Source organism: Barbus barbus, assembly GCF_936440315.1.
Source record: "Barbus barbus genome assembly, chromosome: 10".
Taxonomy (NCBI): domain Eukaryota; kingdom Metazoa; phylum Chordata; class Actinopteri; order Cypriniformes; family Cyprinidae; genus Barbus; species Barbus barbus.
The window spans coordinates 30,253,479-30,276,846 of record NC_136738.1 but is presented as its reverse complement, the minus strand read 5'-3'; the positions used below and the strand labels follow the sequence as shown (position 1 = coordinate 30,276,846).

General features: G+C 35.9%; 2 protein-coding genes across 3 annotated transcripts in view; both read right to left on the bottom strand.

The window, feature by feature from the left end:
• LOC306876007 (growth factor receptor-bound protein 14-like) overlaps window positions 1-1,697 on the bottom strand; it is a 60,335-nt gene extending 58,638 nt beyond the window's left edge. The window contains exon 1 of the mRNA XM_079426893.1: window positions 1,368-1,697. Within this exon, the coding sequence (XP_079283019.1) occupies window positions 1,368-1,537 (170 nt within the window). The 5' untranslated portion in view covers window positions 1,538-1,697. The remainder of the gene's footprint in view (window positions 1-1,367) is intronic.
• Window positions 1,698-16,694: 14,997 nt separating this feature from the next.
• The window catches only part of LOC306876023 (cordon-bleu protein-like 1), a 56,342-nt gene continuing 49,668 nt past the window's right edge, over window positions 16,695-23,368 (bottom strand). The window contains exons 10-13 of one of the 2 annotated variants that reach the window (XM_079426913.1): window positions 23,206-23,282; window positions 21,527-22,851; window positions 17,938-18,078; window positions 16,695-17,767 (exon numbers count right to left, since the gene is read on the bottom strand). In XM_079426913.1, coding sequence (XP_079283039.1) covers window positions 17,693-17,767; window positions 17,938-18,078; window positions 21,527-22,851; window positions 23,206-23,282 — 1,618 coding nt within the window. In that variant the 3' untranslated portion in view covers window positions 16,695-17,692. The remainder of the gene's footprint in view (window positions 17,768-17,937; window positions 18,079-21,526; window positions 22,852-23,205; window positions 23,283-23,368) is intronic. The other variant, XM_079426914.1, reaches the window with a different exon arrangement.

The following is a 23,368-nucleotide window of genomic DNA, read 5'->3' as shown; positions in this document are numbered from 1 at the left end:
TAGAATTTTTTTTTTTAATTGTAATAATATTTCACAATATTATTGATTTACTGTATGTTTGATCAAATAAATGCAGCCTTAGCGGACATGGCATTTAAAATGCATGAACAATTTTACATATATATGAAATCAATAAAAATTTTAACATAAGCAAAAATAACTTCAAAGAGAATCACCATAGCAATTAAACTGGAGTGTGGAATTAGTAAAGCACCATGGCTTAATAAAACATACATATGCACAGAAATAGAAAGAGATAAAAATAGAAAAAAACATCTTCTCCAGCAAGTATTTAAAGTATGCGTATATGAGCTGGGTGACCAGATGCCCAGGTTTACGTAGAGCAGTCCCAGTTTCACGAGGTGTGTCCTAAGTAAACCAGGAATTGTCCCAACCGTGCTCTTAAAAATGTCCCATTTCAACTGACTTGCCCAGGAAAACACTGAAACACATTAGACTTAAAGGCACAGTTCACCCAAAAATTTAAATTCTGTCATCAATTACTCACCTCATTCCAAACATGTCTAACTTTCTTTTAGAACACAAGAAAAGATTTTAAAGAACAGTGAGCTCCAAACAACAATACATCCCACTGAGTTGCATTGTATGAACAGAAACACACATTTTTCTAAATACTTTCATTTGTGTTCCACAGAAGGAAAAATAAAGTCATCAGGTTTGGAACAAAATAACATTTCAGAAACCTCGTATTACACAAAATGTTTGCAATTGTTAATATAACCAACCAACTGAGGAACTATGGTTAAAGCTATTAGTTAAATGTTTTACTCTATTCATCTAGAGTGTCTTCGCCTTAAAAAAAGGCGACAAACATATCTGCATATGAAAATACGGTCAGCCTAATCTTAGGAAGCTGGAACACAGCGGGGTGCGTTTATTTCACTTGTTTGTGTGTCTACATATGAGTGAGCTCAGTTGTTTGTTGGTTACGATACAAATAAACACTTAAGAGTCCTCCTTTGAGGGCCACATTCGAGCCGTGCCATCATGATCTCACAGCTACCGTATCACAAACACGTGGAAGACATGACATAAAGTCCCAGAGCAGAGGGACTCGCGATTCCTCCCCGGAGCTGGAAAGTAACAGGTGCTTGATTTGATTCCAGTTTGGTTGCGCTCAACCTGTCTGTTTACAGGTACAAAGTCGACGGTGTTTTCACATAGACGTTGCAGAGAGCACAAAGGCTGCTCTATTGCTTGTCCAATCGGATGCGTTAACGATTAACCGCTGAGAAACGAGGTACGGTATTGATGTAGAGAAACGGATAGTTGTTTATTATACAGTGTGTACACACAGTGGACGTTTGCATGCACAAAAATGAGTTGCAATAGAAAGCGTGACCTACCTATTTCCCTTGAAGAGCGTGGAGACCGCAGCATTGGGTGGCTGCAAGGGCGAGTGCAATGGGATGAAGGCCGTCCCGACAACGTTCCCACTGCCTTTCGCTCCCCGAAATATGGCCGCTTTCTCCCCGAGGCTGCGCGTCTCATCCAGGGAGTCATTCATAGCACTCATGGAGCCAGGTTACATCCAGCAGCTCATCTGGAGCATAAGACAGGACAGACACCATCAGGACAGGCCCGGAAAAGAGCGTGTTTGTGTGTGAAGTCAACAAGCTCCTGCCACTGCTACAAAAACACACACGCACAAACGCATGCACACACACTCCGCCTGTGCTGCCCCTGCATGGCAGGCTGTCCCAGCCTGGGAAGTAGATCCCTCCTTCCAAAACATGATCCTCAATAAAGTTATTTTTAACTCTATGACTCCTGAATGAGCTTGGCTCGCTCTTGCACACACACACACACACACACACATCCGGCCTCAAAAACTCTCGCTTCTGTTTCCCTCGCAGACCTGCTTAGACAGACAAAAGGCTTCTTGGTTATTGGTATGCAACGTAGCTCGGTAATGAGTGCTGGAGGTCGGCCAGACAGTAAAAACCTACTGTTCCTTTGTCATGGACTTTCCTCTACTGCCCTGCACCCACAGCTGCTCCGAAGCCATGCGTGGAGGTTGACCTCCTCAGATAAGATGCAGCGTGTGTGTTTGGGACTTATGAAGAGACCTGGACTGATAACAGGAGCACTTCATTATGGGGGGAAAAATAGATAATTACAACTTTATCTCAAAATTCAGAATTTTTTTCTTGCAATTCTGAGGGGAAAAAAAGGAAAAATTGTCAGACATAAATGCTTTTTCTCACAATTCTGAGTTTGCATCTCGTTACTTTTTTCTCTGAATTCTAAGATTATGGGCCAGATTTACTAAACAGGGGAAATTAGTGCGAGAGCGCAATTCCAAAAGAGCGCCGATGGATGGGTGAGGAAATTTCTGCGGGTGATTTACTGACAACGCGCAAATTATAGAACACAGACGCAACATCTCATTTACATTTCGACCAATGCAATCTACCAAGCGCAGCACAAATTATCTTAAGGATATGTTCAGATTCAGATAATTTGTTCTTCTGGCATTCCAAATAAATTAATATGTGTGGAAAAAAATCCTTTTCCTTCCACCACACGCTCTCTGTTCTCTGCGGTGCCTCCTTCTAGCAACAACAAATGCAGCCATTTCAAGCGCAAAACAGTTTAAAGGGATCCCCGGGTATTAAGACACATATAGCTTAATATAACGTAAATGATGTCTCTTATTTAAATATGAAAATGTATGTTATTTAAAAAAATCAACGTTGTTTTTGGACTATGGGGGGCGACATTATTTTATGTGCACAGTATATTCTGTGTCGATGACGTCAAATGGTTGCACTCTGTGAGCTACTGGCCCTTATTTCTATAGTCTTTGGCTTTTTACCGCAGCACAACTCAGAAAATAAAATACTGATACGATACCACATTGTGTGGCTTTTGGTTGTAATTTTCAGTCAAAGGGCGACAAGAGAAGCAATGTAAGACTGCTTTCCTAGCGATAATAGGAGAAGAAAAGCATGGGAAGATGCCCGTGGACGAATAAAACTTCATAAAAACCCGCTTCTTTTTCCTCTCCACTTTAGCCCTGATGCCTTTGAGTCTTTTAGTAGACCACAGCTACTGAAAGAGCTTACAAACGCCTGAGACAAGAAACGCTAGATGCCATCTGTTAGGATGTAAACATGCTGACGCTAATCATGACTCGCGGCCGCTAGAGGAGTTCCTCAGCGCTGATTTCCCTCAATATCCGGGGCGTTTAGACTCCTTGTGGGAAAAAAATCGATGGTACAGCATTTGGTTTAAACCTATACTTATATCCATCGCCACCTGTAAGCTCTTTCAGTAGCTGTGGACATCATATCAGTATCATATCAGTATTTTATTCTCCGAGTTGTCTATTTCGAGATGTGTTGTGGTAAAAATAGCAACAGGTAGCGCTAGTAGCTCACCGGGTGCAACCATTTTACGTCATCAGAATAATGGCACCCCCCCATTGTTCAAAATATGTATAAAACGATGTGATTTTTTAAAATAACAAATCTTTGATGGGTTTTCTACTACATATTTCAGTAAGAGACATCATTTATGTTATATTAAGCCATACAAGTCTTAATACCCAGGGATCCCTTTAAGACATGTTTTTTGGGCTGTTAAATAATGGCACAAATACCAGTAATTTGACGAGCGCAAACATGAGTAAATCGCATTGCGTGATTCATTTTAATACTCTCCTCCCATAAATTTTGCATCTGAAGGAAAATCTGCAAAAATAGGTGCAAAAATAACTGTCCATGCCTTTTCAGCGCTAATACTTCATGGCGCATGCTGTTAGTAAATCTGGCCCTATATCTCACAATTTTGACACTTTCTTTGGATTCTGAGATCTCACAATTCAGTTTTTTTTTTTTTTTAGATTAAGTTCAAATAATGCTAAAATACTATTTCTATTTACTTGTCTTTATTTGCACCTCAGCATGCAAATAGTCACTACAAGTAGTCAAGACATCTGTGTGTCTGTGTTTGTACAGTTAATTTGAGCATAAAAATATGTAGTGAAAGTGAAAAAGTGAAAGTGAAGTGACATACAGCCAAGTATGGTGACCCATACTCGGAATTCGTGCTCTGCATTTAACCCATCCAACGTGCACACACACAGCAGTGAACACACACCCCGTGAACACACACCCGGAGCAGTGGGCAGCCATGCTGCAGCGCCCGGGGAGCAGTTGGGGGTTCGGTGCCTTGCTCAAGGGCACCTCAGTCGTGGTATTGAGGGTGGAGAGAGCGCTGGACATTCACTCCCCCCACCTACAATCCCTGCCGGCCCGAGACTCGAACCCACAACCTTTGGATCACGAGTCCGACTCTCTAACCATTAGGCCACGACTTCCCCTAGGTAAGAATTCTGTAGGTAAGAATGGCCACTAATACAGTAAAAACAGATGGGAATGATTACATTTTTCACTTCTTTACTTTTTAGTCTCTGACTAGGTATAAAAGAGGTTCTCTGTTTTTACAGCAATCTTTAGGTTTTTAGTCAAAGTGTCAATTTTTGCCAAAATGCATGGAAACCAATATTCAAACCAACAACCAAAACATAATCTTTTGTGTTCTGCAATAGAAGGAAAGTCAAAAAGGTTTAGAATGACATGAGGGTGAGTAAATGATGACTGAATTTTCAACTGAAGACTTCAGCATCCTAACTAACTTAACCAGACCCAGTAAAAAGACCATGTCGATTGATCCACCAGCTTGACCAACACCAAACCAGCATAAACTAGCATGGTCATTTCATGTTAGTGTGAACAACACTGTAGACCGGACAACATCGGAAGATGAAAAAAACAAAACACTGAAACATAGAAGTCATACAGGTTTGGAATAACAAGGGTGAGAAAATTATGCATTATTACTTTGTAAATCGAGGACCATGGTTGCTTTAATTTAGAATGAAAGAATTGGCTGCTTTTCAGGTTATTAATGCGAATTTGACTTGAATTGGCCCCAGAGGAAGTCGAATTGGAAATAAATTGGAGTGATGGGAAATGTTATTTATTAAACTGCAAATTATAGGAATTCAGTACAAATTTGAGAAATAAAGTGTTCTTCAACATAAAATCCACATCAATGTATATTTTTTATAGCAATTTATTAAATATACATGATTTTAAATAATTCTAAATTAAGGTATAAAACCTTTCAAGACTTCAAACTTTCAAACAAGGATTGTCAAGCCATCACTCAAAGTGTTTTGAAGTTGACAAACCTTTTCTTAGTTAAAAATTATATTAGCTATTTGAATTTCTTATTTTGAGAATTTTGATTTCATTCTACCTCATTAAATTCACATTCAAATTGCTATTTTGCATTCTGTTTCCTGCCTCAATTCAAATTCAGGAACTGAATTCTAATTTAAAAAGCATCTCCCTCTAAAAGCAAGATAACATGAGTGCATTTATTACGTTTTGTCTGCACGCTCTGAGGAGCTAGTAATTTATTATACATGAAGAAAGACACACGAGGCTACTTCTACTGCAGTAAATTACCTTTTTCTTAGTAATATTTGGCACCAGTTTATTAGGAAGTGATGATTTTGTCCTCTTCGTCTTTCTGGATGGAAACGGCGCTCCATTCATAAATGTTTGCAATATTCCAATTTTACGCATAAACTAAATTCATGACCTTGGATGGAAACAAATAGCTAATGGCGCTGGGAACTCTTACTGAAATGAATGACTTCTTGTTTGTCACTTTAGATTACAAATACCTCACAACCAGCCCAGAGAATGAAGGTAGATAAGAAAGATAAGAGATCTGAATCCTGCTATCAGATGAGATAATGATGTTCTCTATTATCATGTGTCAACATCTATCTTCATTACCAATTTACCTTTCAGATCAAGTATTAATGTGCTGCTCTTTGGTCAAAGTCCCTCCTGCCAGAGTTTCACAGCAGGATGAAATAAACACAAAGTTTAATGCTCTAAATTATTTGTACTGGTCATGTTTATAGCTCAGCTCCCAGGGAAAGCATGCTGGAGGACTATTACAATACAGTTTTAAACTTTAGTGCTTTTTCCACATTTGCCGTACTGACTTTTCGTCCACCCACATAAGTGCCAAACTGCTCTGAGGTGATTATCCATCATTATGACATCCCTGAATGTACATATACTTTGCAAATTATGGATCCGCTGATACTGATACTGGCATCATTATTGGGTCTCATACTGTGCTCTTGTACTCATTTGTCTGTTGCATAAACGTTGCGTCACAAATAAAGACGGAAGAACAAGACGTTCTAATATTTGTAAAACAAACTGGAACACAGTGAAAAGGAAGATGACTTGTTTAGACACTATAAGGACAAAAGTGTTGGGTCACCCCCTTCTTTAGAACAGAAAAAGGCACTAACAAAACTGTGGCAACAAAGATGGAAACATAATTCATGTATTTAAAAATTGTATTTCCATCTCTGTTGCAACAGTTTTGGACGTGTCTAAAATGACAGTACCCTTATGTGCAAGTCATTGGTGTTTGGTGATGAGTTTTTGGCTCAAGGTCTGCATTTAAAGTCACACCAGAGGAGTTCAGCTGGGATCAGGACTTGGCTTTCTGCAGACCAGTCAAGTTCTTCCACACTGACTCAATCAATCATGTCTTTTTGAACCGTGCCTTATACACAGAGGCACTGTCATGTTAGAATAGAAAAGGGTTCTGTCCAAACTGTTGCTATAAAATTAGAAGCACACAATTCCCTAGAATATCATTATATGCTTAAACATTAAGATTTGTACTCATAAAAATGAATAAAGTAGTCAAACATGTTCATTATAAGGGGGTGACCCAATACTTTTGGCAATATAGTATATATACAGTATATATATATATATATATATATATATATATATATATATATGTATGTGTGTGTGTGTGTGTGTGTGTGTGTGTGAGTGTAATACTCACCATTAAAATGAGCAAACTGCACATCACTATTCACCTGTATTTCTCTTGTGTTTCAACAAGGGTGTTTACATAAGCCTCAACACCCAAACTTTTGCTGGGTCTAAGACAAGGGCACCAGAGGACCAGACAGCATGACGCTCCCAAAATAGTTGCTGGGCTGAAACACATTCTTGTGTTATCAGTCAATGCAAACGCGTTCTAATTACATTAGCGGGACATAAGAGGCACGGCTATTTCAGTTCAGACTCTCTTGCATGCGGCCCCACATGACAGCAACACCCACAGGAAAACACAAAAAGTGGGTTCAAAAAGCTGATGATGAGGACGAAAGACAAGGCCAGAGCAACAGCGACGTGTTGAATGAAGCCTGTGCTGATAGATAGCCATATATGTGCATTCACGCTGATCATCTTACCTTTCCATATCTCAGCGGTGATGAGTAAACAAATCTCTCCCAGCACTCACAGCCAGTGTTCAGTGTCATTTTTGCTGCTGAACAAAATCTACTTCTGTGCATTGACTGGTGTTCACTGCACCGTTATTTACTGAGAAATCACTGTAAAAATTATTTAAAAAACAAAGACCCCCTTTTTGTGGTATTTATATAAAACACAATGTGCAGCAAATATACATACAGATCAGTCTTATTTTAGTATTGATGATATACTTTTATAGTTTGTATTAATTTCAATATTAGTTTGAATATTTTTTATTTTCATATTTTGTTTTATTTACATTGCCATTATTATTATTATTATTTTAAATATATACTGAACAAAATTATAAACGCAACACTTTTGTTTTTGCCCCCATTTTTCATGAGCTGAACTTAAAGATCTAAGACTTTTTCTATGTACACAAAAGGCCTATTTCTCTCAAATATTGTTCACAAATCTGTCTAAATCTGTGTTAATGAGCACCTTTCCTTTGCCGAGATAATCCATCCACCTCACAGGTTGGAGACAGCATGATTATTGCACAGGTGTGCCTTAGGCAGGCCACTCTAAAATGTGCAGTTTTATCACACAGCACAATGCCACAGATGTTGCAAGTTTAGAGGGAGCGTGCAATTGGCATGCTGACTGCAGGAATGTCCACCAGAGCTGTTGCCCGTGAATTGAATGTTCATTTCTCTACCATAAGCCGTCTCCAAAGGCGTTTCAGAGAATTTGGCAGTACATCCAACCGGCCTCACAACCGCAGACCACGTGTAACCACAACAGCCCAGGACCTCCACATCCAGCATCTTCACCTCCAAGATCGTCTGAGACCAGCCACCCGGACAGCTGCTGCAACAATCGGTTTGCATAACCAAAGAATTTCTGCACAAACTGTCAGAAACCTTCTCAGGGAAGCTCATCTGCATGCTCATCGTCCTCATCGGGGTCTTGACCTGACTGCAGTTCGTCGTCGTAACCGACTTGAGTGGGCAAATGCTCACATTCGATTGCGTCTGGCACTTTGGAGAGGTGTTCTCTTCATGGATGAATCCCGGTTTTCACTGTACAGGGCAGATGGCAGAGAGCGTGTATGGCGTCGTGTGGGTGAGTGGTTTGCTGTTAAACGTCAATGTTGTGGATCGAGTGGTCCATGGCGGTGGTGGGATTATGGTATGGGCAGGCGTATGTTATGGACAACGAACACGGGTGGATTTTATTGATAGCATTTTGAATGCACAGAGATATTGTGACGAGATCCTGAGGCCCATTGTTGTGCCGTTCATCCACGACCATCACCTCATGTTGCAGCATGAGCCCCATGTTGCAAGGATCTGTACACAATTCCTGGAAGCTGAAAACATCCCAGTTCTTGCATGCAGCATACTCACCGGACATGTCACCCATTGAGCATGTTTGGGATGCTCTGGATCGGCGTATACGACAGCGTGTTCCAGTTCCTGCCAATATCCAGCAACTTCGCACAGCCATTGAAGAGGAGTGGACAAGATTTTTTTTTTTATTATTTGTCACATACACAATTATACAGAGTATAACCAGCAGTGAAATGTAAGGACAACCTGATCAACTCTATGCGGAGGGGATATGTTGCACTGCGTGAGGAAAACGGTGGTCACACCAGATACTGACTGGTTTTTGGACCACAACCCCCCCCCCCCAATACAGTAAAACTGCACATTTTAGTGTGGCCTTTTACTGTGGCCAGCCTAAGGCACACCTGTGCAATAATCACGCTGTCTAATCAGCATCTTGATATGCCACACCTGTGAGGTGGATGGATTATCTCGGCAAAGGAGAAGCGCTCACTAACACAGATTTAGACAGATTTGTGAACAATATTTGAGAGAAATAGGCCTTGTGTGTACATAGAAAAAGTCTTAGATCTTTGAGTTCAGCTCATGAAAAATGGGGGCAAAAACAAAAGTGTTGTTTATAATTTTGTTCAGTGTATATATATATATATATATATGATGCTGATATATATATATATATATATATATATATATATATGTGTGTGTGTGTGTGTGTGTATTTTGCACAGTATGCATATTTTACATATGAATAAAACCTATAACAAAGATATTCTATTTTATTTTGCCAAGAGCATACTATATGAAACTGTACACCACAATGCATTGCGCTTGACTTGACTTTTCAATTTTAATGTGATTAATGAACCAGAACTAATATCAGTTGTGCTTTCTTTATTTGATTGGACTAACAAAACAATATTATAAAAAAAAAACTGAATTATTGCAATATTTTCTCCCCTAATATTAACTGGATATCACTCCCATGCAACAATGATGTAGTACACTACAGTTTACATAATGCATACTGACACACTTACTAGGGTTAGAAAAGAGTATGCAGAATGTACTGCACTGTATTCAACAAGTTGTATGTTGGTCTCCCATTACGAATGCAACTCATCTTAATGACTTCAAAATATCAAAATCTGCATTATTAAATTGCTCAAAAGTGGCATTTATTATGTATCAAAATATTTATATTTCAATACCGATGATAATAATCAGAAATGTGTCTTGAGCAGTAAACCAGCATATTAGAATGATTTCTGAAGGATCATGTGGCACTGAAGTCTGGAGTAATAATGCTGAAAATTCAGCTTTGATCACAGGAATAAATAAAAATATATTCAGAAAACAGTTATTTTAAATAATAATATTTCACTGATTTTACTGCATTTTTGTTCAAATAAACACAGCCTCAGTGAGCTTTAAAGTCTTCTGTCAAAACATAACTCCAAAACTTTAAAACGTAGACAGAAATTATGTCAACCGTCTCATTTGCACCTATATTTATTTGTAACAAGCAATTTTCAGGACAAAATTGATCCTTTAATTAAGTCTCCTGAGCACTGAACTCTCCAGTGGGAAGACATTAGCGAGTGAAGTGGTCATCAGACGACCACAGTGTCAGAGGTCGCAGCAGAAATACGAGCTGTCGTTAGCATCGCTAGTGTCATCTGCTGTCATTATCAGATTAACGAGATCCCGCAGGGGAGCGAACACATCATCTCTGCTTACAGCTCAGCATTCATGCATCTGTGCTGTGAAGGACGGCCAGAAACGCTTATTCTTAGACCGTCACGTACCACCATAATTGCACATTAGAGACACGACACACACACTTTAACCACCTTTTTAGTCGTTTGACCTTGAAAGTTCCACTAGATGAAGTCTACTAGAGCTCCAGCAGAGCTTCATCACACATTTGGTTCAAGCCCCATAGACTTACATTGAAAGAGGGACTTGGGAATGGGCCTTTTAGATATCTAGTTTACTATCGACTTGCGATATATTAAAAGCTGGATATATAATACATCCTACTTTATCCACATACTGTTCATACAGTACACTCACACAAAGAAATATATAGTATGTAACAAATCTCAAAAATGGTAAACTGTATTTCACAACTCTATAACGTTTGATATTATATCCAACCTTATTCACATACATACAATACTCTCGCCTAAAGCAATATATACTATATAGCAAATCTCATCTTTTGTTTGGCGCAAAATACTATCACCCAGCTCTTTATATAAAGTTGGATATATATAGTATGTGCAACTTTATCTGTATATTAGCGTATAGACTAATCACAATGTATGGCAAATCTCAACTGCTGAGAAAAAAACGTATTCTGTTTTAAAGCAGGATTACAATGCAAAGTAAACACATTCTGTAGAATTTCTCTCTTTAGTTAGTTTAGTGAACTGGTTATCTGCATGCCTTTGCAAAGTATCAGCATCAATATTTCATGATTTTTTCAGATGGTTGCATGCTTATTGAATGCTGCAAAAATCGGTATCGGCAGGTCACACTTCCAAAAAATCGGAATCGGCCAAGAAAATTGCAATTGGTGCATTAGTGCATGTATTTGACAGCCACAAGAAATAGAAATAAGAAAGAGGTTTTTGCCATTTCTGCACTCTAAAAATCATGTCATATTTTATTAACTTTGCACCTTTGATTTTACTTAAATATCATATGCATATTTCAAATAAAAGATTCATATATGATCAAAATGCATTTATTCAAACCACTTAAAATCGTCATAAATCTATTCAAAAGTATGAACATGATGAAATATGCCTTGCTGTGGAACAAGCAATATTCAGTCAGTTCAAATGTATGAGAAATTGGATTTATTGATAAACATATAAACCTGGTTATTGCGTAATTAAAACATATTCAGTTTATTAGTGCTATTACAGAAATCTGACCTCTTTTACTCATGTATGACTAATAAATGTGTTTACACAATGCAAGAAAAATAACAGGAAAGAAAAAAAGCTCAAGTTAGTCGCTACTCAGTGCAAGATTAACAATGACAATCAAATTTAAAATATCTTTTGAAACTATTGTCAAACTGATTTGTCATTTTATCAACCAGATTCAACAAACATTACAAAACACAACAGGATGTTTTTTTTAAAGGACGCAGAAAATTTTAAGTAATAATAATAATAATTATTATTATTATTATTATCATTATTGTTGTTTTACAGTGCTGCAAAGTATTATATAATTCATTATTTTTGGTTTAATAATTCTAATTTACATAATATTTTGCAATTTAACAATTTTAAACGATTTTATAATTTAAATACTCATTTTTATTTTACAGTATAATGTATTTCAATAATAATATGTTTCTTAATTATATTAATTTTACTATTTCAATAATAATAATAAAATTAAATAATAATAAATACTCATTTTTATTTGACTATAAAAATAATAATAATGATAAAGATAAATTATTATTATTATGATAAAAGAAAACTAATATGATTTCTATCTTTAAAAACTTTTTTTTTTTTTTACAATATTTTATGCAATATAGTAAAACATGATGAAAACATAATGCATAACACGAGTGACCCGTTTTATGTTCCGAACACCAGTGGAGCAACGACTCATTGAAAGTCAAAAGCTGACTCAAAATATTCCTAGGCCTGATTTGTTTTATATAGTCTTGAAATGCATAGCACATTTAAATCATACATGCTCTTTGTGTAAAGAGACGCTCTGTGAAGCCAGTTGCCTGTGTAAATGCTTTGCAGGAACCGGTTGAGGACTGACTATCACATGGTCTTTTCATTGAAGCGCATGAAGCAGGGCCACACAAAAGAGTCGCAGGACATACAAGAGCAGATAATTATAGCCTATAGCAGAAGCTCAGACACCCACCCGCGGCCGACTGCATGCGCTCCATCACTACAATCACTGCATTCACAAACACTGCCCTCTCTAATGTGGCATTAACATGCAATCTTGTTACTAACACACACTTTGTAGTGCTGGCCGGGCGGCGCGGAGCCATGCAGATGAATGAGGACGGATCACGGATGTGAATCATACTAACATTTTTACTCCTCCTTGATTAATGCAAAATGTAAACACTTTTAATTCTTTATCAGAAGCCCATAGGACCATTTCAGTGGTGGCTTTTGAATAAGTGATCAAAATATAATCACTTTTTCATGCTTATGGAAGTTTTTCATTACATATTAGTGTTTGTAAGACACCAAGGCATATTAACATTCTGGTTACTGTTTGTCCTAAATTATTACAAAAATGCAATAAGCTAATGAAAGGAAATAAGAAAAACATGTTTTCCCCAATTCAATATGACTATAGAATAATAATAATAATAATACATTTTCATTTTTGTTTTTAATTTATATTATTTTCATTATTATTGGTAGTAGTAGCAGTAGTCATAGTATTAAAAAAAATAGTATTGCAATACAAATATACTGCAAAAAGTATTTAATAATAATAATAATAAAGTATTTAATAATAATAATAATGATTACTATTAAAATGATAAAAATACAAACAATAAAGAAAGATTTCTATAGAAAATACTATTAAACTGTGAAATAAATTTAATAATTAAAAAAAATATATCTATTAAATATTATATTAAATCAATCAATAAATATATTACTATTGCAATAACACTATTATACTGTACTATTTATTATAAGTGGTGGTAGTATTACTATTTAAAATATTTTAAAATTAAATAAATCTAATTGATAATACTGACAATACTAATAATTTTCACTTTCACTGAAATCTGCCGTTTAAGAAGCATGTGAGACGGCTCTAGTAAGGGCAAATCACATTTAAGCTAAACCTAACTCTCAACTGGTAAAAAACAATGCTCTGTAAGTATGCTTATATGTAGTATGCAATATTTTATTCAGTGTAATATAATCTTTACATACTACACGTAAAATCTAAAATCAAAAGGGTCATTTAACCTTCAACATCATCGCCACCATTTACAATCACGAGAGCACACTGCCATACTACTCCTGTTATGATCCAATTAAGATTATAATTTCATGAATAATACATTCTTCTTCAGCATTTGTAGTTAGAGGATATTCAAGTGTGGGGGTCGAAACAATAAGATCTGCAGAATGAATCAAATTAATAAATGAAAAAAAAAAGAATAATAAATCTGATCGAATCATTTGATTCAAAAGATTCAACTCACTGAAATGAATCAAAAACTCCACAGTTATACCAAATTAGTCTGTCTCTCCAAAACCACACCTCACTCATAACTCATAACTCATTTATTTATTTTCTTATTGCATGCTTTGATGCCTTAAATGTGGACAACGCTGAAAAATTGAGAATTTCCCATTGGATGAATAAAGTATCTATCTATCTATCTATCTATCTATCTATCTATCTATCTATCTATCTATCTATCTATCTATCTATCTAAAACAAATCAGCCTACCTGATATCAGCAAAACCAAACTTGTAACAAAAATGGCCTAAACCCTGTTTTAGAGCCTAGGACAGGCTATTAGAGGCCCCACACACAATTATTTATATATACAGGGCCTATATATATATATATATATATATATATATATATATAATTTAAGAACATTTCCATTAACTGTAAAACACAATGCAACGAAGTGTCAATTCTAAATAAAGGTAAGTAGCCTACATTGTGCCTTATTTAAAGTTTGTGTGTTTATATTTATATATTAACACTTTTGCTGCTTTACAACATTGGTATCTCCTTCAAAAACATCTATATCCTTCAGAAACTGGCATATGGATGATAATTGACAGAAATAGCAGATCTCTCGATTTGCATACATGATACCAACACAAAAACGGTGTTAATTGTTGTGTTCGAGGCCAATAACAACTTTAAAACCAAAGAGCTGATTAAAATGTTTGGCATATGAGCTGTCAGTCAGCCGAGGGGGGTCCTGAAATAACTCCTGCATAGAAGTTACAACTAATTCATTTGTTTTTAAAGCAAACGTGACACCTATAAACGCATCACACAGTCATTAAAGTAAGGTTAAATGACTTACGACTCGCTTCTCGTCCTGAAGAGCAGAGGTGAACGCTGTTAGTTGTTTTGCTGACATATGCATATTTCAAACAGTACAGTACAGCACGCTATTGTTACTGTACCGCGTTAAAGAGTGTCCCTGCCAAGCCTTAAGATCCCACAGATGGCCCTTTAGCGTCGCATTTAAAGGCGTTGTGGTCATGTGATGCGTTATACGGCTCTGTACCTGCTTCTGCTCGGCGCTCGCGCTCTCTCCACCATCTGCACCGTCACGATCCTGAGCGCGCGCGCGCGCACACACACACACACACACACACACACACACATATATATATATATGCGCGAGGATGCGATATGATGTGCGCGTCTGGAGAAGGAGAGAGAGAGAGACTGAAAGAAAATAACTGCAAGAAAGAAAGCAAGAGGTAGAAGAAAAAGAGAGAAAAAACGACATGCAGCCAAAAGAATGACATAAAGATTGAGAAGACGCAAGAAAGATGAAAGGTGAAAATGCGAAAAAAGAAAGAAAGAAAGAAAGAAAGAAAGAAAGAAAGAAAGAAAGAAAGAAAGAAAGAAAGACTTGAGAAAAGCAGGGAAAGAAAATTAAACATTATCATGCAGCTAATGGAATGAAATAAAGATGAAAAAACTGCAAGGGAAGATTAAGAAATTCAAGACAGAAAATGCAAGAAATGAAAACAACAAAAGAAAGATGAAAAATCCAAAAGTGGAAAGAAAAAAATTAACATGCTGCTGAAAGAATGAAATAGATGGAAATGCACGAAAAATGAAATTTCAAACTGGAGAGAATGCAAGAAATGAAGATGCAAAAAATACATAAATAAAGAGAAGAGAAAAATGAACTTGTTTAAAAAAAGCTGAAGAAAAATAAAGAAAGAAAATGCAAGAAAAGAAAGATGAACAAAATGCAAGACATTAAAAGGCAAAAAAGGTGAAGAAAATGCAGGGAAGATTAATAAAATGATGGAAAATGAAATATGAAGAATATGCAAGAAAAGAAAGACGAGAAAACTGTAAGATGGAGAAACTGCAAGCGATGAAAAAAAAATAATTATAATAAAAATAAGTTGAAAAAATGCAAAAAAGAAAAGGAAAAAAATGAACATGCACCTAAAAGAAATTAATAAAGAAGAAAAGGAAAGAAAATGAGAGAAAAAACAAGAATACAATGAGCATGACTGAAAAAGACAAAAAAAAAAAGTTTATCTCTAACCTGCAAGTTTATATATATATATATAAAAAAAAAATATATGAAAACTGAATAAAAAACAGAACATACAAAAGAAAAAAAAGACAAAGAATGATCAAATTACGAAAAAGAAAAAGGTCAGAAAGAAAGGAAAATCTAGGATTGGCATGGTACAGCAGATCAGAAGGATCCCAGCCTTTACATTTACTTTATTTCCTTTGATATTTTACACAAACTGTTGCTTCATTATTTTCTTCAGCAAATGCCTTTTGATCTTCACACAGTTTGGGATCAGAAAACATCACAGTTTCTTTAGCGCTGTTGGACCGACTGATGGAAAAGCCTGGTGTTCCTCCATTCAGCTGCATTAAACCTTCATTCACGAGAAACTGACAAGATCCTCCTCTGAACAGAGCAAAAGAGATCAAACAAACATCACCGAAGTACCTCATTCTCACATGAATATCTGTGTCCTGTAACAGCTGGATGACGCACAAATAAATAAAGCTGACAGAGTCAAGCCAGTAATTGGAAAGTAAACAACTACTTTGTATTGTTCACTCTATGCTTGAATTAAGACATATTATACTTTGACATCCTTACAGCGTCAAAAACTGAAACTTGGAATTAGACCCACATGACAAAACAAAATAAGAGGATGCAAACTTGAAAAGTCTTTAATACAGAAAAGACAAGAGAATTGAGTTTATACATCTAATACAGCAGTATTCTCCTCAAAATGAATGAAAAGCCCAGTGTTTTCTGTCTTGGAAACAGCTTTGAATAATCATGTTTTTGCGGGCTCCAGAAAACTGTTCGATGTCATGACGTATTACTGTTTTAACATATAACTGCAGCCCATAATAAACTGTGTACTAATGTTTGGCAAGGGAATAAAGGAGGGGTTTATGCAACTCAACAAGTTTCAGTACCATTTTTCATTGCCTAATAATTCCATAAATCAAATCTACGCCTAATAATTTAAACAAACCAACAAAAAAAGACCTCAAAATAGAGCATTTTCTTTCACATCTGCATATTTACAAATTTCATAATGTAACTCATGTCACAAAGCGACCCGAAAATATTCATTTTAAAATATGATAACATTAATAGCATCTGTGCTACAATTATTAAGAGGGGAAAAGTGTAACAGATATTAAGGGAAGGGGGAAAAAACTATTAATTGTCCAAATGCAGAATAAATTAAAAGAAATCCACAGCTGTAGCTCATCTCCATGAGTCTGCTCTGCATCAGAAAAAGTCTAATTTAATATTTTGTACGGTCACTATGAACTGACATATGGATTTCTATGAACTGTTGTTTATTTATACATTTGAAATATTTTTTATTTATATATTACATAAATATATATTTTTTATATATATTAAACATATAATATAAAAAATATATAAACCGTTCATATGTATATTTTTAAATGAACTAAAAAAAAATTTTTTTCATTTTTGAGTTCATCTAATTAAAAACTGCTGTGTTGGGGGAAAAAAAGAAAAAGTGAATGATAAGTAATGGTAAAAGTGGAAGACTGAGCTCTACACAGTTCTGACAAGATCCGGAATAAAAAAAAAGTGTTGAAAGTCTTTTGATTTGTGAGAAACCTAAAATCGTGATTATGCCAAAAATTATGCAAAAATGAAGACGGAAGATCTTCTCATGAATGTTTGAGAACGAGTGACGCTGGAATTCCGTCAATGAAGGCACATTTCATTCTTCCTCTGAATGAAAGACTTCAGACATTCCCTTCAATGTGGCAGACGGAGCTAAAGATGCTTCAGACCCCTGTGCAGAGAAAAGTATACTTTAGAGACTTTATTAAATGATTCATTGCAGATTGTCAGTTATTAATAGTGTGTTAAAGCACACAAAGGACCTTTAAAATAAAGGTTACTGTTTTATCAGGGTTTGCAAGCGCTTCAGAGATGGTTAGATCTAGAGTTAGATTCACTCACTGGTGACGGTTGAGTATTTCCAATCTTACATGTTCCCATGCCTCCGTCTCGGGTGGAGCTCGGTGCTGGGCCGCCGTGGCCTGCTGTTTGCCATGGGGCCTCTCCGGATCTATCTGTGCGTCCTTCTCCATTGTCTGTCACCTGTGGTCCACAGGGGGGAAGAAAACACACAATACACACTCTCTCAATGAGGGCTGAGGATGATGCACACTAGGCAGCCACAGGGACTGTGAAAAAAAGACACTGCTGCTTCTGCGTCACGCGCATAAATCACATGAAGACGACACAGATAGATGTTCCACTGTACCCCACTGACAGACACTCACACACACATCAGAGAAACTACTCTCACTCACACACACACACGTATGTAAAAGACTGAATATACAAAATGTTAATAGACATAAATTTAGCTTAAAAATGTTCAAGCCAAGGTATATACAGGGGAATAAAAATTATTACATTATATTATATTATAAGCACATTTAAATAAAATATTTCTCAACAAATTCACTACTGTTTAAAAGTTTGGGGTCAGTAAGATTTTTAAAAATATATTTATATATAATACTGCATATACACATTAATATATAAATATAATAATACATATATAAATAAAATTTACTTTAAAAAAATGTTCAGGCCAAGGGCAATATAACGGAATAAATTATATTAGATTATATTATCAAAAAATATGTTTTTACTTTAATAAAAAAACTAATTTAAATATTTTTTTCAACAAATTCAGTACTGTTCAAAAGGTTAGTTCAGTGAGATGTTTTTGAAAGAAGACACTTATGTTCATCAAGGTTAAATTTATTTGGTCAAAGATACAGTAAAAACTGTAATATTGTGAAATATTATTACAAATCAAATTAACTGTTTTCCAATTTATTATGTTTTTAAAATGCAATTTATTTCTGTAATCAAAGCTGTATTTTCAGCATCATTACTCCAGTCTTCAGTGTCACATGATCCTTCAGAAATCATTCTAATATACTGATTTACTGCTCAAGTCCACTTTTTCACGATTCTTTGATGAATAGAAAGTTTAAAAAAAAATATTTTGCAACATTAGAAATGTCATGTGTAATGCATCCTTGTTGATTAAAAATATTATAATGCTATTATTAAAAATATATAATTAATATATATTCTTAAATAATCAAGGCATGTCTTCCAAGCAGTTTTCTGTATGAATGAATAACATTTAATCATATAAATTTTTATGCACCAATATAACAACCCACAGTCAAAAGCAGCTGTACATACACCATCAGTCAAAAGTTTAGACACACTTGACTGAATCTTCTCATAAATGATCTTAAATATAATTGAAACCCATCAGCAAACAAAAGCTTTTACTCAAGACTGTTTTGACGCCAATGAGACCAAACATACATTGTATACTCTGACGGCACACAACAGCGCCCTGCATCTCTAAACACGCTCTCAGCTGACCCCGACAACGCAACAACAAAGACGAGTAGACAGGTCAATCCAGGACATAGATTAATGAGCCATGTGCGTCAATACATTACAATGAGTGTCATACAACTCCCAATATTAATTTACCAGCGCCGGTTTAAACTGGGTGGGTTTACACAATAGAATATTTACTTACACAACAACTGTAGTACAATGAGGCTACAAAGGTGAGTCAAGCATTGCTACAGCAGCACCCAAAAAACCTCACAGGTCCGACTCCACCTGCACTGAACTACACTGAAACAGCCTCTATTTTACCTCAAAATCAAAAGAAAGAAATGAAACATTATATTCTTCTTCAAGAAAGTGCAGTCTATTTTAGGACAATTAAACAGCTTTGTATTATGACATTTTTTAAGCACATTTCCCCTGCAATAGTGGGGGAACATTAAAAAAAAACTGTTTTTGCTGTAATCAAATGCTGAGAAGTGACAGTATGACTCATCGCTCAATATTATTTTTTTTCAAAACTTTTTACATACTCATGTTCAGTAACAACTACAAAGCATTTTTAATTTATAGGTTTGTTGCGGTGGCACATTCCAGACATCGGTTAAAAGTAGTGAAAAGTATGTACTTGCACTTAAAAAATAAAGGAACAGAATAAAGATTTGACACATTTGACAAACTATGTTTACTTATCTACACTCAAAAATTCAATGTTCATGCCGCAAGATGCTGAAAAAAAACAGCAAAACAAAACGCAAAGACATCTATCTGATTTAGGACCAATTAAACAAAATAACACTAATACAACTTGTTTCATGATTCTGTTCTGTATTCTGAGAATCATGAGAATCAATTGTGAATTATAACCGAAAATAAGAATTACAAATCAAAAGTAAAACATTTAAACTCATTACAGCAAATCTGGGTGGAAAAATTTAATTATCAAGAAAAAGGGACATTTTGCAATGCAAAAAATGGGTTAAAATATTCTTTATTTTGTTAAAATAAACAAAACTTTATTTGTCATAAAAATTATATATTTTCAATTCATTTTGCCAGTATTTATTTTTCTTTGTCATTTTTCAGTCTTTATTTTTTGTTAAAACAAAAACATACTAAAAATATTATATGATATTATATATCATTTACTTAAAATATAATACACTGTAAAAAATTATTTTCTTAATTAGATTTTTTTTTTGTCTTGTTTCCAGCCAAAATATCAAAATTCTTAAATCAAGAAGGATTTTCTAAACAAATAAAAAATTATTGTCTTGTTTTCAGAAAAAAACAAGTATATAAAAAAAACTAAAAACAAGCAAAATAATCTGCCAATGGGGTAAGAAAAATAATCTTGTTTTCTGTTTGCTTACCTCGTTGGCAGATTATTTAGCTTGTTCTAAGCAAAAACTCTGAAAACAAGACAATAATTTTTACTTGTCTAGAAAATCCTTCATGAATTAAGAATTTTGAGATATTTTGGCTGGAAACAGGACAAAATAAATCTAAGTAAGAAAAGCATTTTTTGCAGTGTAATAATAATATAGAATTGTCATGAAAATAAGTTTTCAATGCATATAAAATGCATACAATTCAAATAAAAAATATTGTAATAAAAAAATGTAGTGCTGGGCAATGATTAATCACATCCAAAATAAAAGTTTTTGTTCACATAATATGTGTGTGTGTACTGTGTATATTTATTATGTATATATAAAAGACACACACACATACAGTATATATTTAGAAAATATTTACATGTATATATTTATATTCATATAATTTATATTATACATAAATATATTTAATATATATAAACATAACATATATTTCTTAAATATGTATGCCTGCATGTGTGTGTGTGTGTGTGTGTGCGTGTGTATTTATTTATATATACAAAATAAATATACACAGTACACACAAATATATTATGTACAAAAAAACTTTTATTTTGGATTAATTGTTGCCCAGCACAAAAAAAAAATAAATGTAAATAAATAATACAGAATTTTTTTAAACACACACACGAAAAAGCCACATCCCCAACATACTCTTTTTGTGATCTGGCCATGTTTTTGTGAGATTTGGCCCTTAAATAGATTTATATAAAAGGTGACCACTATAAATTAAAGTTTTACTAGGTTGTACTCACAGTGCTGGCTGGCGGCTCAGGGGACTCTGTAATGGATCTCTGTTTTGTGAGAAGATGCGTACGTGGTAACTGCCCCAGGGGTTGATGGGAATACGATTGGGATCTCTTCACTGCAGAAGACACGGCCTGAGCGAAGCGCGAGGACAAAGAGGACGAGTACGGTTTGGGAGCGGCGAAGCTTCTCAGCTTCTCTAGACTCAGCGAAGGCGTGGGGTTTGTGGGAAGGCTCTTCTGATGGGACGCTACAGACGACGGTGGAAATTTGGGAGCTTCGGGTAGAGGTAAATCCACCTCTTCAGTTGGAGGTGCATCACTGGCTCTTGCGTTCTCAACTTCCCATTGCACCGGTGGCGGTGGAGGAGGGAAGTTGTCCAGTGCAGGAAACACATCTGATTGTGGGCTGCTTGCGGTTTCTTTGGGCCGGGTTGCAGGACTGCTACAACAACTGCTGCTGCTGCTATTACTGCCCACACTCGCTCGGCGAACGGCCGCGGAGGCTACATACTCCCCGGGTGTTCGTTTGTGCTGCGGCAGGCGGAAAGAAGCTGGTTTGGGTCTTGTTGCCGGTGGAACTTTCTTGCATTCAGTTCCTTCTACAGGGGATGAAATGGCAGCTAGAGGTGAAGTAGAAGGACTAGTTTGAGCAAAGACGTTCTGATGGCCGTTAACAGCAACTGTACCATTGGAGACAGACTTTGTTTTAGGTTTGTATTCTTCATTGGGCTCCAAAGTTAACTCTACTTCAAAGAAACGCAGCTTTTCAAGAGACTTCTGAGGCACGATGGTGTAGGTGGTCATGCCCACTTTGGGAATGTATTCACGGGTGAGCTCGTTGGATGGTTTGGGTTTGAGTTCGGCATCTACAATATGCTTTACAGTATTTGCTTTAGAGGTTGGTGTGGATGTCAGAGTCAGATCCTTAGTTGGTTGGATCGCAGGCGAAGGTGGTTCAGGAACACGCAGCTCTTCTGTGCAAGTGGCCATGTCTCTTTTGAGTCCGGTTGAGGACTCAGATGGAGCTGTGGAGGGTTCAGTGCATGAGCTCAATGTCTCATTAGAGGGTTTCTTGGGTTCCATCTGCGTTTGCATTTCGGTGTGAGCGAAGCTGACTGAACTGGGGACAGTTTTTGGTGCTTGGTCTTTGAGGCTGGACTCTATGCCCTGTGCTTGCAAGTCTGTGTGCAATGTCTGGATGCCGCATTCGGAGGTTTGAAGCTTGTTGAAAAAAGCTGCAGGCTTTTCTGTGGCGCTCACAGAAACCTCCTCCCGAACAGGGGCACTTTCTGAAGTCTGAATCGCCTCTTCTGTCTTTTCCATTGGGGGCTCTAGAGAGAGTTAAAACAAAGTCATGCACCAAAGCCTATTATTCTGTCACTGGAGTTTTACTATAAACTATAACCAATAACCAGTTGCACATCAAACAACGCTTTCTTATGTTGTCAAAACTGACTTTTTATAGAGATCATATCATGAGGAATCAAATTTTCCTGTTTTATCTTCTGAGATTAAAGAGTTCAATATACTATTGGGAGTTTCAGAACTCAATCAGAGCATTTATTAAAACTAAGCTGCAAAAATGACTCATAGGTATGAATAACAATTGCATAAAGTGCACTAAGGTGTAACATTGTGTAAAAACCAGAGGTGCTGAAGGATCTCACACATGGGTGGAATCTTACCTATCTCTTCTGAAGGGATGTGAGAGCTTGCGTCCTGGTCCAACTTAATCTCTCCGTTCACTGTGGCTTCTGCTACCCTGCCAAGGGTAAAAACCATGCAAAGGTTAAAAACTACATAGAAAAATACATTTAATTAAAAAACAAAAAAACATTTACATACATT